Source organism: Peromyscus californicus, unplaced genomic scaffold, assembly GCF_007827085.1.
Source record: "Peromyscus californicus insignis strain IS unplaced genomic scaffold, ASM782708v3 Scaffold_7__1_contigs__length_154581171, whole genome shotgun sequence".
NCBI lineage: Eukaryota > Metazoa > Chordata > Mammalia > Rodentia > Cricetidae > Peromyscus > Peromyscus californicus.
In genome coordinates, this window is record NW_026294595.1 from 6,476,244 (window position 1) to 6,488,671 (window position 12,428).

The 12,428-nt window shown below is 50.6% G+C and overlaps 1 protein-coding gene across 2 annotated transcripts in view; it reads left to right on the forward strand.

Annotated features, from left to right (window-relative positions):
* Positions 1–12,428, forward strand: part of Stxbp1 (syntaxin binding protein 1) — a 61,955-nt gene that overhangs the window by 35,688 nt on the left and 13,839 nt on the right. For both annotated transcript variants that reach the window (XM_052723101.1, XM_052723102.1), the window contains exons 8-15: positions 304–388; positions 1,209–1,339; positions 3,944–4,051; positions 5,424–5,484; positions 6,518–6,583; positions 7,454–7,534; positions 10,106–10,244; positions 10,907–11,016. In XM_052723101.1, coding sequence (XP_052579061.1) covers positions 304–388; positions 1,209–1,339; positions 3,944–4,051; positions 5,424–5,484; positions 6,518–6,583; positions 7,454–7,534; positions 10,106–10,244; positions 10,907–11,016 — 781 coding nt within the window. The remainder of the gene's footprint in view (positions 1–303; positions 389–1,208; positions 1,340–3,943; positions 4,052–5,423; positions 5,485–6,517; positions 6,584–7,453; positions 7,535–10,105; positions 10,245–10,906; positions 11,017–12,428) is intronic.

Genomic DNA, 12,428 nt, shown 5'->3' on the forward strand with positions numbered 1-12,428 from the left:
CCTTTTAAACTACATGTGTAACGTATGGGTTGGCTGGTTTGTTCTTGAGGCAGGGTCTTACTATGCAGCCCAGGCTGACCTTTTACTTGTGGTGGCTGTCCTTCCTGAGCCTCCCAAGTGTCGGGATTGTAAGCATGTGCTGCCATGCCTCACATACGTGGGGACATTCTTACGGTAAAAATCTAATATACAGTGCCCCACCTCCCCTGTCCGTCCTGCACTGCCCGGCCTCCTGCCTGGAGGCACTTGGCACGTGACTTGGACGCACAGGTGGCTCACCGTCTGTCTCTCTCCTTCGGTCAGGGAATACAAGGACAATGCCTTGCTGGCTCAGCTGATCCAGGACAAGCTGGACGCCTATAAAGCTGACGACCCCACAATGGGGGAGGTGAGTCTGGCCTTGGACAGCAAGGCTCTCACTCTGAGTAAACAGTGTTCAGTGGCAGGCCTTGGGCCAGCGTGGCCCTGCAGCTCACTGAGCATGTGTGAGGGCTGCTTCCCTACACCGTCAAGTGCCCCGTGCCTCTGGGGCAGGCTGATGCAGAAACGTCCAGAATGGCTAGGGTGGCCAGCTTCCGCCCTGAACGTCCAGGGGACTCCCCAGGACAGCAGGGACAGCAAGTTGACATTGGTGCCGTCTCCTCTGCTGTGCAGTCACCCGTCTTGTTTCACTAGTGTTCACATGTACTCAGGTGTGCACGGTTCTCTGCACTTCCGACACACACATCGGTGTGTGTGACCAACCGCATGTACTCAGGTGTGCACGGTTCTCTGCACTTCTAACACATACATAGGTGTGTGTGACCAACGCTGCCATTGAGATGTGGAGCTGGGGGCTAGGGCACAGCTCAGTGGCAGAGTGCATGCTTACTTAGCATGTGTGAGACCCTCGCTGATTCCCGAGACACAGAACTCTTGCACTAGTGCTGTGGACTGTAATTGGACCCCACTGTTGGACGCCCCAGTTAGTCACCGTTTGTAATGAACTGAAGCTCTGTTGCGTGCTCTCCCTTGGGCCCAGCTGTAGCTTCAGGGCTGTGTCAGAGGCCCTTAGTAAACGGGCACATCATCCGGAGTAGCCGGTGCTCTTGGGCAGCAGGCACAGCACCAGAGCTCAATTCCTGCCCCCCTGGAGCAAAGCGGTTCCCTAGTTGGAGTAACTCAAGTTGGTTGTGTGGCTTTTGAAGCATCTTCCGGTTTCTTGCCAGGGTCCTGACAAGGCACGGTCCCAGCTCCTGATCCTGGACCGTGGCTTTGACCCCAGCTCTCCTGTGCTTCATGAACTGACTTTTCAGGCTATGAGTTATGATCTGCTGCCTATCGAAAACGACGTTTACAAGTAAGTCTGAAGTGACAGGGTCCACAGTGACCAGGTCTGCAGACAACTGGAGTCCCCCTGACTAAGGAAACGGATGTGTTTGTGGTTTTTACTTTTCTATTTTTGTTAATGTGTGTAGTGTGTATGCATGTCATGTATGATATGCATGTTTGTGGGGTGTGTGTGTGTGTGTGTGTAAGGGCAGGCCCATAATTGATATTGGATGTCATGTTTGATCGCTTTCTACCTTATTAAGGCAAGGTCTTTAACTGGACCTAGAGCTTGCCAATTTCGGCTAGTCTATCTTGCCAGTTTACCCCAGGACCGCCCTGTCTCTGCCACCCAGTTCTGGGATTGCAGATGACTGCTGTCCCTGCCCCACATTCATGTGGGCTCTGGGCATCTGAACTCTTGTCCCCACACTTTTGTGGCAAGCTGTTTATCCACTGAGCCATTTCTCTAGCTGGAAAAAGAATTTTTTTTGGGGGGGGTGTTTTGAGACAGGGTTTCTCCGTGTAGGTTTTGTTTGTTTGTTTGTTTGTTTGTTTTTGTTTTTGTTTTTGTTTTTTTGAGACAGGGTTATTCTGTGTAGCTTTAGAGCCTTTCCTGGGACTCACTTGGTAGCCCAGGTTGGCCTCGAACTCACAGAGATCTGCCTGCCTCTGCCTCCCAAGTGGTGGGATTAAAGGTGTGCACCACCGCCACCTGGCAAGAATGTTTTTTTTTTTTTTTTTTTTTTTTTTTTTTTTGGTTTTTCGAGACAGGGTTTCTCTGTGTAGCTTTGCGCCTCTCCTGGAACTCACTTGGTAGCCCAGGCTGGCCTCGAACTCACAGAGATCCGCCTGGCTCTGCCTCCCGAGTGCTGGGATTAAAGGCGTGCGCCACCACCGCCCGGCAAGAATGTTTTTAATATTAGGAAAAGTACATGCATTGATACAGTTTCTTAGATAAGCCTATGGGGTTTTCTGTGCGTTTCCCCAATCCATTCAGCATTTCTAGGTGCTTGCTGACAGGACAGAACAGTTTCATAGCTCCCATCAGTTCATAGCTTCTTAGATGTGCTAGTTTCATGTGTGTCTTATTCAGAATTGAAAGTTAATTACAGATCACAAAATACAATTGTGGTAAAATATTTCAGCAGGGTATTTAACTGACCATTCTGTGCAGGGGAGCTGCTTTCTTCCTTATAGAAATTTTACCTGCCTGTAACTTCAGCACTCAGGAGCCCGAGACAGGAAGGTCCTGAGTTTGAGGCCAATCTGGACAACTTAGTGTGAGAGCCTGTCTCAAAACAAAGAGTGGCCTTAAAATGAAATTCTGGGGCTTGGAAAGATGACTCAGTGGTTAAGAGTACTGACTGCTCTTCCAGAGGTCCTGAGTTCAATTCCCAGCACCCACATGGCAGCTAACAACTATCTGTAACTCCAGTTCCAGGGGATCTGACACCCTTTCCTGGCCTCCAAGGCCACCAGGCATGCACATGATGCATGGACCTATGTACAGGCAAAACACAATCATAAAATAAATAAAAATGATTCTAAGGCTTATGATTCTAGGGCTGGAGAAATGGCTCAGTGGTTAAGAGCCTTTGCTTCTCTTGCAGAAGACAGGGTTCAGTTCCTAGCACCCACATAGAGATTTAAAACTGTCTGAAATTCCAGTTCCAGGGGAACTGACACCTTCTTCTGGTCTTTGTGGGCATCAGGCACACACATGGTACACATACATACATACATACATACATACATACATACATGCAAACACTCATACACATAGAAAATAATACATCTTTTTTAAAAAATGAAGTGTCACTGGGTGTGGTGTTGCATGCCTTTAATCTAGCATTTGGGAGGCAGGTGGATCTCTGTGAGCTCAAGACCAGCCTAATGTACATAAGCAAGTTCCAGGACAGCCAGGACTACATGGAGGTACCTTGTCTCCATTAATTAATTAATTTAATTAACTAATTTAAAATGAATATTCTAAAAATATTTTAGCCCTTCTTTCAGCCCTTCTCCCTTTTGGCTCCCGGGGTTCTTGCCTCCTCTGGCCATTCATGACTCCATGTGTAATAATATGCTGTGGACCCATCGCAGAAGCTGCTGGAAGCTTTTTAGGCACCATGCATTTCCCAGAGAGGGGCGGACAGATGTGGAGTCTTTCTGTCCTGTGTAACTGGATTCACGTATAACTGCCACAGGCCCTGACCTCCTCCTAGCCAGCTCTGAGGAATTAAAGCAGGACTCCCAGGGTGTTGGCTTTGAACAGAGCCTTTCTCTTTGCCCAGGGACCTGCCCACTTGGTGCTGTCCCGGATGACCTGGCCATCTTGTCAGGTGGTCAGTGGTGTTATGAGCCACGCCTAGAATCACCTGGCAGCTGAGAACACAGGTGTTATCCTTAGGAGGCAAAGGAGACATCTGGGTGTGGAGGTGCACACCTGTGACCCTGTGAGCCCAGCACTGGGAGGGGCAGGCAGGAGCATCAAGAGGCCTGTCTTAGCTATTTAAGGAGTCTGAAGCTGGCCTGGGACACAGGAAATCATGTCTCAGAAAACCAACAAAGCGTCCAGAGGGGCCAGGAGGCACAGTGGGAACCCAGGCCACCCAGGTCCTCTCTCCTGCAGATATGAGACCAGCGGCATTGGAGAGGCGCGGGTGAAGGAGGTGCTTCTGGATGAGGACGACGACCTGTGGATCGCGCTGCGCCACAAGCACATTGCAGAGGTGTCCCAGTAAGAACGCTACTGCACCTTCCCCAGGGTGGGCCCTTAACCCTGGGCCGGAAGTGACCACACACACCCAGCAATGTAGGGCGTGAGCTCATCCCCTTGGCAAAGTTGACAGCATGCTGCCGAAACTGGCAGGTCCCCCGCTCCTTGAATGTGTGCTGCGGCTCGACTTGACCACCTTAAGAAGCCCACAGCTCAGGACAGCTGCCCGAAGGACTCTGGGAAATCCCTGCAGGCACTCTCAGAGGAGTGCTTCATAAACAGGAGCAGAGCGGTAAAGCAGTCCGTCCCACTGAGCTGCCAGGCAGGCTTCTGCTGGCTCCTCAAGCCAGTGCTTATGTTCTCCAACTGAGCTGCCATTGATAAAAGAGCTTCATGATGTTTCCTGTGTGTAAACGCAGGAGACAGGGACAGCAGCTCCCCTTTTTTAGAAAGGCGCACTCTGTCTCCTTCAGTTGGAGTATCTTCATAAAATTCACGAGGAAAAGTGAGAAAGCTTTGCACCCTTCGGTGGTTCTGTTTAGGGAAGTGATTGCCAAAACTTTTTCATCACTCAGCCTTAAGAAATCCTGATCCGCTGGGTGGCAGTGGCACGCGCCTTTGATCCCAGCACTCGAGAGGCAGAGCCAGGCGGATCTCTGTTAGTTTGAGGCCAGCCTGGTCTACAGAGCGAGATCCAGGACAGGCACCAAAACTACACCAGAGAAACCTCATCTCGAATAACCAAAAAAAAAAAAAAAAAAGGAAAGAAAGAAATCCTGATCCATAGGCAAGGGTGTAGCTCAGAGGCACAGCCTTTTCCTGCTGTTGACAAGGCCCTGGGTTCCACTCCCAGCTCCACAAAAATAGTGTGTTAGTAGGGGGTAATTTTTCTTGTTGTTTTTCAAGACAGGGTTTCTCTGTGTAGCCCTGGCTGTCCTAGAACTCACTCTGTAGATTGAATGGCCTCGAACTCAGAGATCCTCCTGCCTCTGCTGGGATTAAAGATGTGCACCACCATGCCCAATATTGGGGAGGAAATCCTGACCCATATTTCTTGTTATTAAATTTATTCATGAATAAGTCGTATACTACATATATTTGTATTTTCCAAACACAAAACATGAATGCTTCAATTGTGTGCACTTGGAAAAGAAGACAGTAAATACAAGTGGGTGTCCAGTACTGTCCCTGCCCCTGAGCCATCCCACATACCCTGCTCTGGAGACCCAGGTTTAGAGTACCAGTGAGAACAGCATGTGTCCTTCACTTTAAACGCATACCTCAGTGGGAAGAGAATTGCCACCTAGTCCCAAGGAAGGATGCACGTGACCCCAGTGGTCTCCGCAGAGCCCTGGGCACTGTGTTAAGCATGGTTGCCTCCTACATTTTGCAGAGAGGTCACCCGGTCTCTGAAGGACTTTTCCTCTAGCAAGAGAATGAATACTGGAGAGAAGGTAAGCCCAAAGTCCTGGGGGTCAGTAAGTCATGCCAGTGCCCAGACATCCTGAGGGTGTCTTCTCTGTGTCCCATTAGGGAGTGGACGGGCCATATTTCTCCTTCACTGAATGTCTGCTTTGTTTTTGCATTTAAGATTCATATCTGAAAACAAAGCACTGAGATCTGGCGTGGGGGCGTGGCTCGGTGACAGAGTGCTTGTTCAGTATCACACACCAGTCCTTGTCTTTCAGTGTCTGTGGACAGCAGCTTCCTCTTACCTGGAGGGTTAAGATTTCCCATTAAGGAGCATAGCTGATCTTAAGTCAGAAGAATCACAAGTGTTTTAGCCTGTGGTGGACTTAGAATTCATAACCTCACCTGCTGAGATCACCCCTGGCTCTGGCCTCTTTTTACTCCATGAGAAGCATCACGTCCAGTCGGATGTAGTGGTGCTTTTAATCCCAGCCAAGGTGCTCAGCAGGCAGTCGCTTGCTGCCGAGCCTGTCAGCCCAAGTTCTGTTCCTGGAACCCACATGTCAGAAGGAGAAAACTGACTTTTGCAAGCTGTCCCGAGACTTCTCTACGTGTGCTGTGTTCGTGCCTGTGTACTGGCATACACACTAGCTAATTAAATTGTAACTTAAATGGCTGGAGAGAAAGCTCAGTGATTATTCACTTAGGGCTCCTGAGCCAAGTTCAGTTCCCAGAACCCACATCGGCTCACAACTGCCTCTAACTCCAGATCCAGGGGATACCATGCCTTCTTCTGGCCTCCACTGACACCTGAACCCAAATGTGCACAAACCCACACACAGACATGTAATTATATAAATCTTTTAAGCATATGTAATAAAAATATAATTTAAAATTTTTACATCTAAACGTCAGGGTTTAATTCTCTGCCTGGCAACAGTTGTGACATTTGGATCAATACATTTGAGTCCTTGAGTGGACACTGGTGAAGTCTGGTGTGGCTGCTGTCCTGTCCTGTGCCCTCCAGCTTCACAAGGCTTCATTAGGTCTAGTGACACTGTGCTTCCTTCCTCATAGACCACCATGCGGGACCTGTCCCAGATGTTGAAGAAAATGCCCCAGTACCAGAAGGAGCTCAGCAAGGTACGGGGACCCCACCCAGACTGACTCGGGGTAGCCGAGCTGCAGACCCAGGCGATGCATGGAAATCTGCAGATTTTAGGTTCCGGTTTTTATTAGGAAAGGGAGCAGAAGAAAGGCAGAAATCCTGTTTCCTGTCACTTTCTTCTCTCTTTTCTTCTTTCTCCTTTCTTTTTTCTCTCTTGCTGTTGACTTGGAGGCCTCGATTCCTCACCACATGGGCCTTAGCCAGTCAGTCCTGGCTGTCCTCACACAGCACTGGCCTCCCTCAGAGTGGCTGATGGGAGAGAGGGCCAGGGGGCCGTCAGGGCTTCAGTGTCCTGATCATAAAGGTGAAACAATGTCACTTACCTGCAACATGTTTACCAGGTGCTCCACCCACGTTCAAGGAGTTGCTTCTGAAGGGAGCTGTGCCTCATGCCACTCCACCCTCCTAAAAGATCTCTCCCTCCTCTCCTGTAGGCTGTGGTTTACCCTACCCTGTCAAGAATGTCTTATCTTTTGTAGCCACTGGCATTGGAGTCCTTAGTGAGGACACTCAGTGTCCCACGAATCAGTGACTGTGCCTCTACAAAGCGGGTGGGCCCTCTGTGCGTCCCTCTCTTCCCTTTCCTCTCTCCCTCTCTCTCCCCCCCTCCTCTCTACCTCTCTCTCCCCCGCTCCTCTCTCCCTCTCTCTCCCCCCTTCTCTCTCTCTCCCCCTCCCCCCCACCCCAGTAAAGCTCTAAAAAGGTAACTATGGCCCGTGACTCTCCTCCAGCACTCTCCTCCGCTGGCATGGCCGCTGCGGGCGGTGGCCAGCTACAAGGAGCAGCACCACAGCTCAGCCGACATTGGTGCCGTGACTCGGATCTTTCCTCTGTGTTTCTCTTAGTATTCCACTCACCTGCACCTTGCTGAAGACTGTATGAAGCATTACCAAGGCACCGTAGACAAACTCTGCCGCGTGGAGCAGGTAGGCCTGTCTTCCTTTCCTTTCTGCAGGGCGGAACTGCTCTGCCTAGTCACCCCACTGAATCTTAACCTCTGACCTTGGACCTCTTGCAGAATCATAGGATCTAGAGAAGGGAGAGCCTCTGACCCCGGCTGTCTCAGCTCTGGAGCCGGTTTGGCTCCACTCTGACGGGTAGGGCCTAGATGGATCTGGAGTGCTGTGCCATTTGGAGTTTGCATGCCTGACTCTTTCCAAAGGCTCTGTTTTCCCTGGAATGGCAGAAGACAGCCCTGAGGAGTCGTGAGCCTGGCAGGGCCGGCTGCTGTTTATGTTCTCATGTGGTCTGGTCCCGCTATGACCAGACCAGCTCTGGAGCCTGGGATGTCACTGCTGCAGCGGGGCATGAGTCCTCCCCAGCCTTGCTAATCCCAGGCCTGGGGACTGTTTAGACTGACTTCTGCCATCGCTGGTGTCTCTAGTGCCCTCTGCGTCCTGTTCCCTGTTGGCTAACTCACAGCACCAAAACCAGCCGCGTGGCAGAGCCGCTGAGCTGTGCGGCAGCTGTTTCGTTGTGGGTTTCAACCGCCTTGGTTAGTGGTCTTGGAATCAGACCCAGGGCCTCACATAGACTGAGCAGCCCCTGTGTCAGCTTCTAAGGAAGGAAGGAGAGACGCTCAAAGATTGGAGGGGCCAGACTTGGGGGTGCAGGCCTGTCACCACAGCTGCCTAGGAGGCTGAGCCAGGAGGACCACAGGTTTCCAGGCAGCATGAACAGCTTAGTGAGACCCATCACACATGCCCCACCCCCATCGAAGGCATTCTGAAGCCTTAGTTGAAAGTCTCCTTTTACAGAAAAACATCAACTCCTGCTTTTTAGTGTGGAGTTGAGATCTTCACCCTTGGCTTGCTGTGAGGGGCTCAGGGTAGGTGTGCATGCTCTGTCCAGTAGTGTTGCCTGGGTTAGAAGGGAAGCAGTCTTCCCCTCTGAAAGCACACCCATTTAGTGGACAATCTCCACAAACACACATCCTCTCCCCAAGAGCTCAGCCATTGAGAAAGCAAGTTCTGTCTAGTCAGTCAGAAGCAAGTTCAAGCCAAGGCTACACAAAGAAACCCTGTCTGAAAAACAAACAAAAAGCAAATTCAGATTAACTTTGGAAGCACAGTTCTTTTTAAATACTAAAGATATTAAGAAGTAATATTAAGAATCTGGTTGTGGTGGTGCACACCTGTAATCCCAGCACTCAGGAGACAGAGGCAGGCAGATGTCTATGAGCTTGAAGCTGGCCTGGTCTGCATACGTTCTAGGACAGCCAGGGCTATATAGTGAGGCCCTGTCTCCAAAAACAAAACAAAGCAAACAAACAAAGATTGAATTAGTTGCGTTTCCATGAGCTTAGAGAATACGCTCTAGAGCTGGCAGAGCAGCTCAGCAGATAAGCGTGCCTGCTGCCAAGCCCGACAGCCCGAGTGTAATCCCTGGAACCTACGTGACAGAAGGAGAACCAGCTTCACAAGTCGTCCTCTGACCTCCGTGTGTATCGTGGCACTTACACTAACATGATGGGAGCGTGTGTGCGTGCGTTTTAATGAGCCTGGGTGTGGTGACTCACACTTTTAATCCCAGCATTCAGGAGGGAGAGGCAGGAGGATCTCTGAGTTCAAGGCCAGCCTGGGCTACATAGTATGTCCCAGGGCAGCCAGAGCTACATGGCGAGACATTGTCTCTTTTTTTTTCCAAAGATTTATTTATTACATAAGCAGTGTTCTGTCTGCATGTATGCCTGCAGGCCAGAAGAGGGCACCAGATCTCATTACAGATGGTTGTGAGCCACCATGTGGGTGCTGGGAATTGAACTCAGGACCTCTGGAATAGCAGCCAGTGCTCTTAACCTCTGAACCATTTCTCCAGCCCCGAGACATTGTCTTAAAAAAAAAAAAAAAAAAAAAACCTGGCAGGGTACTAGTTTCTTCCTGCTGAGCACATCCTCTGCTGCCGGGGAGAGGCGGCCTGCCTTCCTCAGACCATGCCTGAATGTGAAGTCATCATTTGTGTAAACTCCTGGGGTCTTGAGAGGAAAAGGAAACCACACACACACACACACACACACACACACCCACACACCGCACTGGGGGGGGGGCAACACTGCTGCTCGCTCCGTGAGTGGCACCCTTGGCTGTGCCCGTTCCAGTCCTTCGTGTGTCTCCTGTCATCCTCTGTCCTCCCGCCTACAGGAAGACTAAGACCAGAGGTGACCCTGCTAACTCAGTGTGCCCTTCCGTGCCAGGAGAGCCAGGGTGGAGAGACTCGGGCCATGCAGCGGCCCCTTGAGATCCTCAGCGGGTCGTGTGTCTGTGAGGTGCTGTTCCCTGGCATCCCCAGGGAGCAGTCCACCTCTGCTGTGTGACCAGCTGCCGTACCTGCTGTTGTACACAGTCACTCTGGGATGCTGTCAGCCCACCGCGGGGAGACCAGCACACAGCCTGCCCGACCCCACCACAGACCTAGGCACATAGAGCACGAGCTTTCTGAGAGTCACCCCTGTCTAGACTGTCACCAGAAATAGGGCCAGCAAGGTGTGTTTTCTACAGGACCTGGCGATGGGCACAGATGCCGAGGGGGAGAAAATCAAGGACCCCATGAGAGCCATTGTCCCCATCCTGCTGGATGCGAACGTCAGCACTTATGACAAGATCCGCATCATCCTTCTCTACATCTTCCTGAAGAATGGTAGGAGCCGGAGGAAGAGGCGCAGACGAGAGAGAACAGCGCAGATGCCAGTTGGGCAGCCCTGGGGGGACGGGAGGCCGAGGGCTCCTCCTGCAGGGGCTGCAGGGGCTACAGGGGCCAGTTTAGATGCACCGCAGGCTGAGTCTGCTCAGCAGCCTGAGTGACTGGCAGCAGGTGGCACAGACAGCCATCTGACTTCTCCTGACAGTTTGCCAGCACTCAGCCTGCCAGATGCTTCCAGGTTGCATGTCATTAGTAATTGAGACCTTTCAACAACAGTATTTGGCCTGTGGTCCTTTGGGAGGTAGAGGCAGGGGTATCAGGAGTTTAAGGCCAGCCTAGACTGCAAGAGACGCTATATAAAGCAAACAAACAGACAGTTTCCACCCACGTCATTGTACAAAAAAATGGGTAATGAGACTTTCTTGTCTAGTGTGACTTTGGCACAGGGTGAGAACAGGGAAGGACCGCTGGGAAGCCAAGAGGGTGGAAACTGACTGGGAGGGACGTCCCCATGGTCATCACAGGGTGGCTAGAAGCTTATTTTGACCCCACCTCAGATGTGGTGGGACTCTGAGGAGGAAAAAGGAAGCCACTGGCTCTGATTTTGAGGGTGGGGATGGCAGGGGTTAGGTGGGGTGACCAGGAGTCTTGTTTTTCAGGCATCACTGAGGAAAACTTAAACAAACTCATCCAGCATGCCCAGATCCCCCCGGAGGACAGCGAGATCATCACCAACATGGCTCACCTCGGTGTGCCCATCGTCACAGACGTAAGGGCCAGTGTATAGGCAGGGAGATTGTGGGAGGTTGGCATATTGTATCCTCTCTACATTCATGATTGACAGTCCCCTATGATGGGCTATGTACCACCCTCAGCATCCAGAAAGGGAAGAGAAGGGGGGGGGGGTAGGTGGAGTTTTCCCGTGCTGGGGACCACTCTCAAATAACCACTCAATTATAAGTCTTAATATTAATTACAAATGCTCGACCAATAGCTCAGGCTTGTTACTAGCTAACTCTTACATTTAAATTAACCCATAATTCTTACCTATGCTCTGCCACGTGGCTTGGTACCTTTTCTCAGTAGGGCATGCCCATCTTGCTTCTCCTGCATCTGCTGGTACTCCTCTGACTCCGCCCTTCTCCTTCCAGCAGTCTCTCTCAGTTTGGCTCTCCTGCTAACTTTATCCTGTTCAGCTATTGGCCAGTCTGCTTCTTTATTAAATCAGCCACAGTGACATATTCACACAGTGTACAGGAATATCCCACAGGAGGGAAAAGAGGAATCAGAATCAGAGAGGACAGAAAGGACGTGAACCAGAATTCAAAGTCAGGAACTAGACATGTATCCAGGGGTCCCGTGGTCTCTAAAGCTGCGCCATCTCTGAACTCATCGGAAACAGACCACTCCAGTGTCTCCGTCATAGCTCGGTGTGACCTTGCCTTTGGACAGTCAGGCTCAGCACCTCCCCTAAGGGTGGCAGCACCACACTGTCAGGCAGGCCCTTTTGCTCCCTCTGTGTCATCGGCAGTGGGCTGACAGAGAGCGACATCAGGCAGATAGTTCAGAAGGTCAGTGTGCTGTGAGAAAGTGGGCGGGCCTTGAACCCCACATGGAGGTGCCCCCTCTATAACTTGGGTCGCAAAGGCTAAAAATAGTGGAACTGATTCACCTAGAACAAAAAACATAAAGCAAAAACTTAAGTCATACCCAACAAGTGTGTTCTCCTTAATAGACAGCAATTTTTTTGTTTGGTTTTCAAGACAGGGTTTCTCTGTGTAGCCCTGGCTGTCCTGGATCTCACTTTAGACCAGGCTGGCCTCAAACTCAGAGATCCACCTGCCTCTGCCTCCGGAGTGCTGGGATTAAAGGCATAACATACACCATCATTACTAAACTAGCAAATTTTTTTTAACTACCTTTTTTTTTTTTTGAGACAGAGTCTCACTTTGTAACCTGGGGCTGGTCTTGAACTTATGATAATACCTTTGCTTCAGCCTCCTAAGCACTGGGATTACAGGTGTGAGTCACCAGGCCAATGTGAAGTTTTTTGGTTTTTTTCATCACAGCATTTATATATTTAAGCTCCTGTTTTAGTCACCATTCTGTTGTGGTGAAGAGACATCAGGATCAAGGCAACTCATAAAAGAAAGCATTTAAGTGGGCGCTTGCTTACAATTT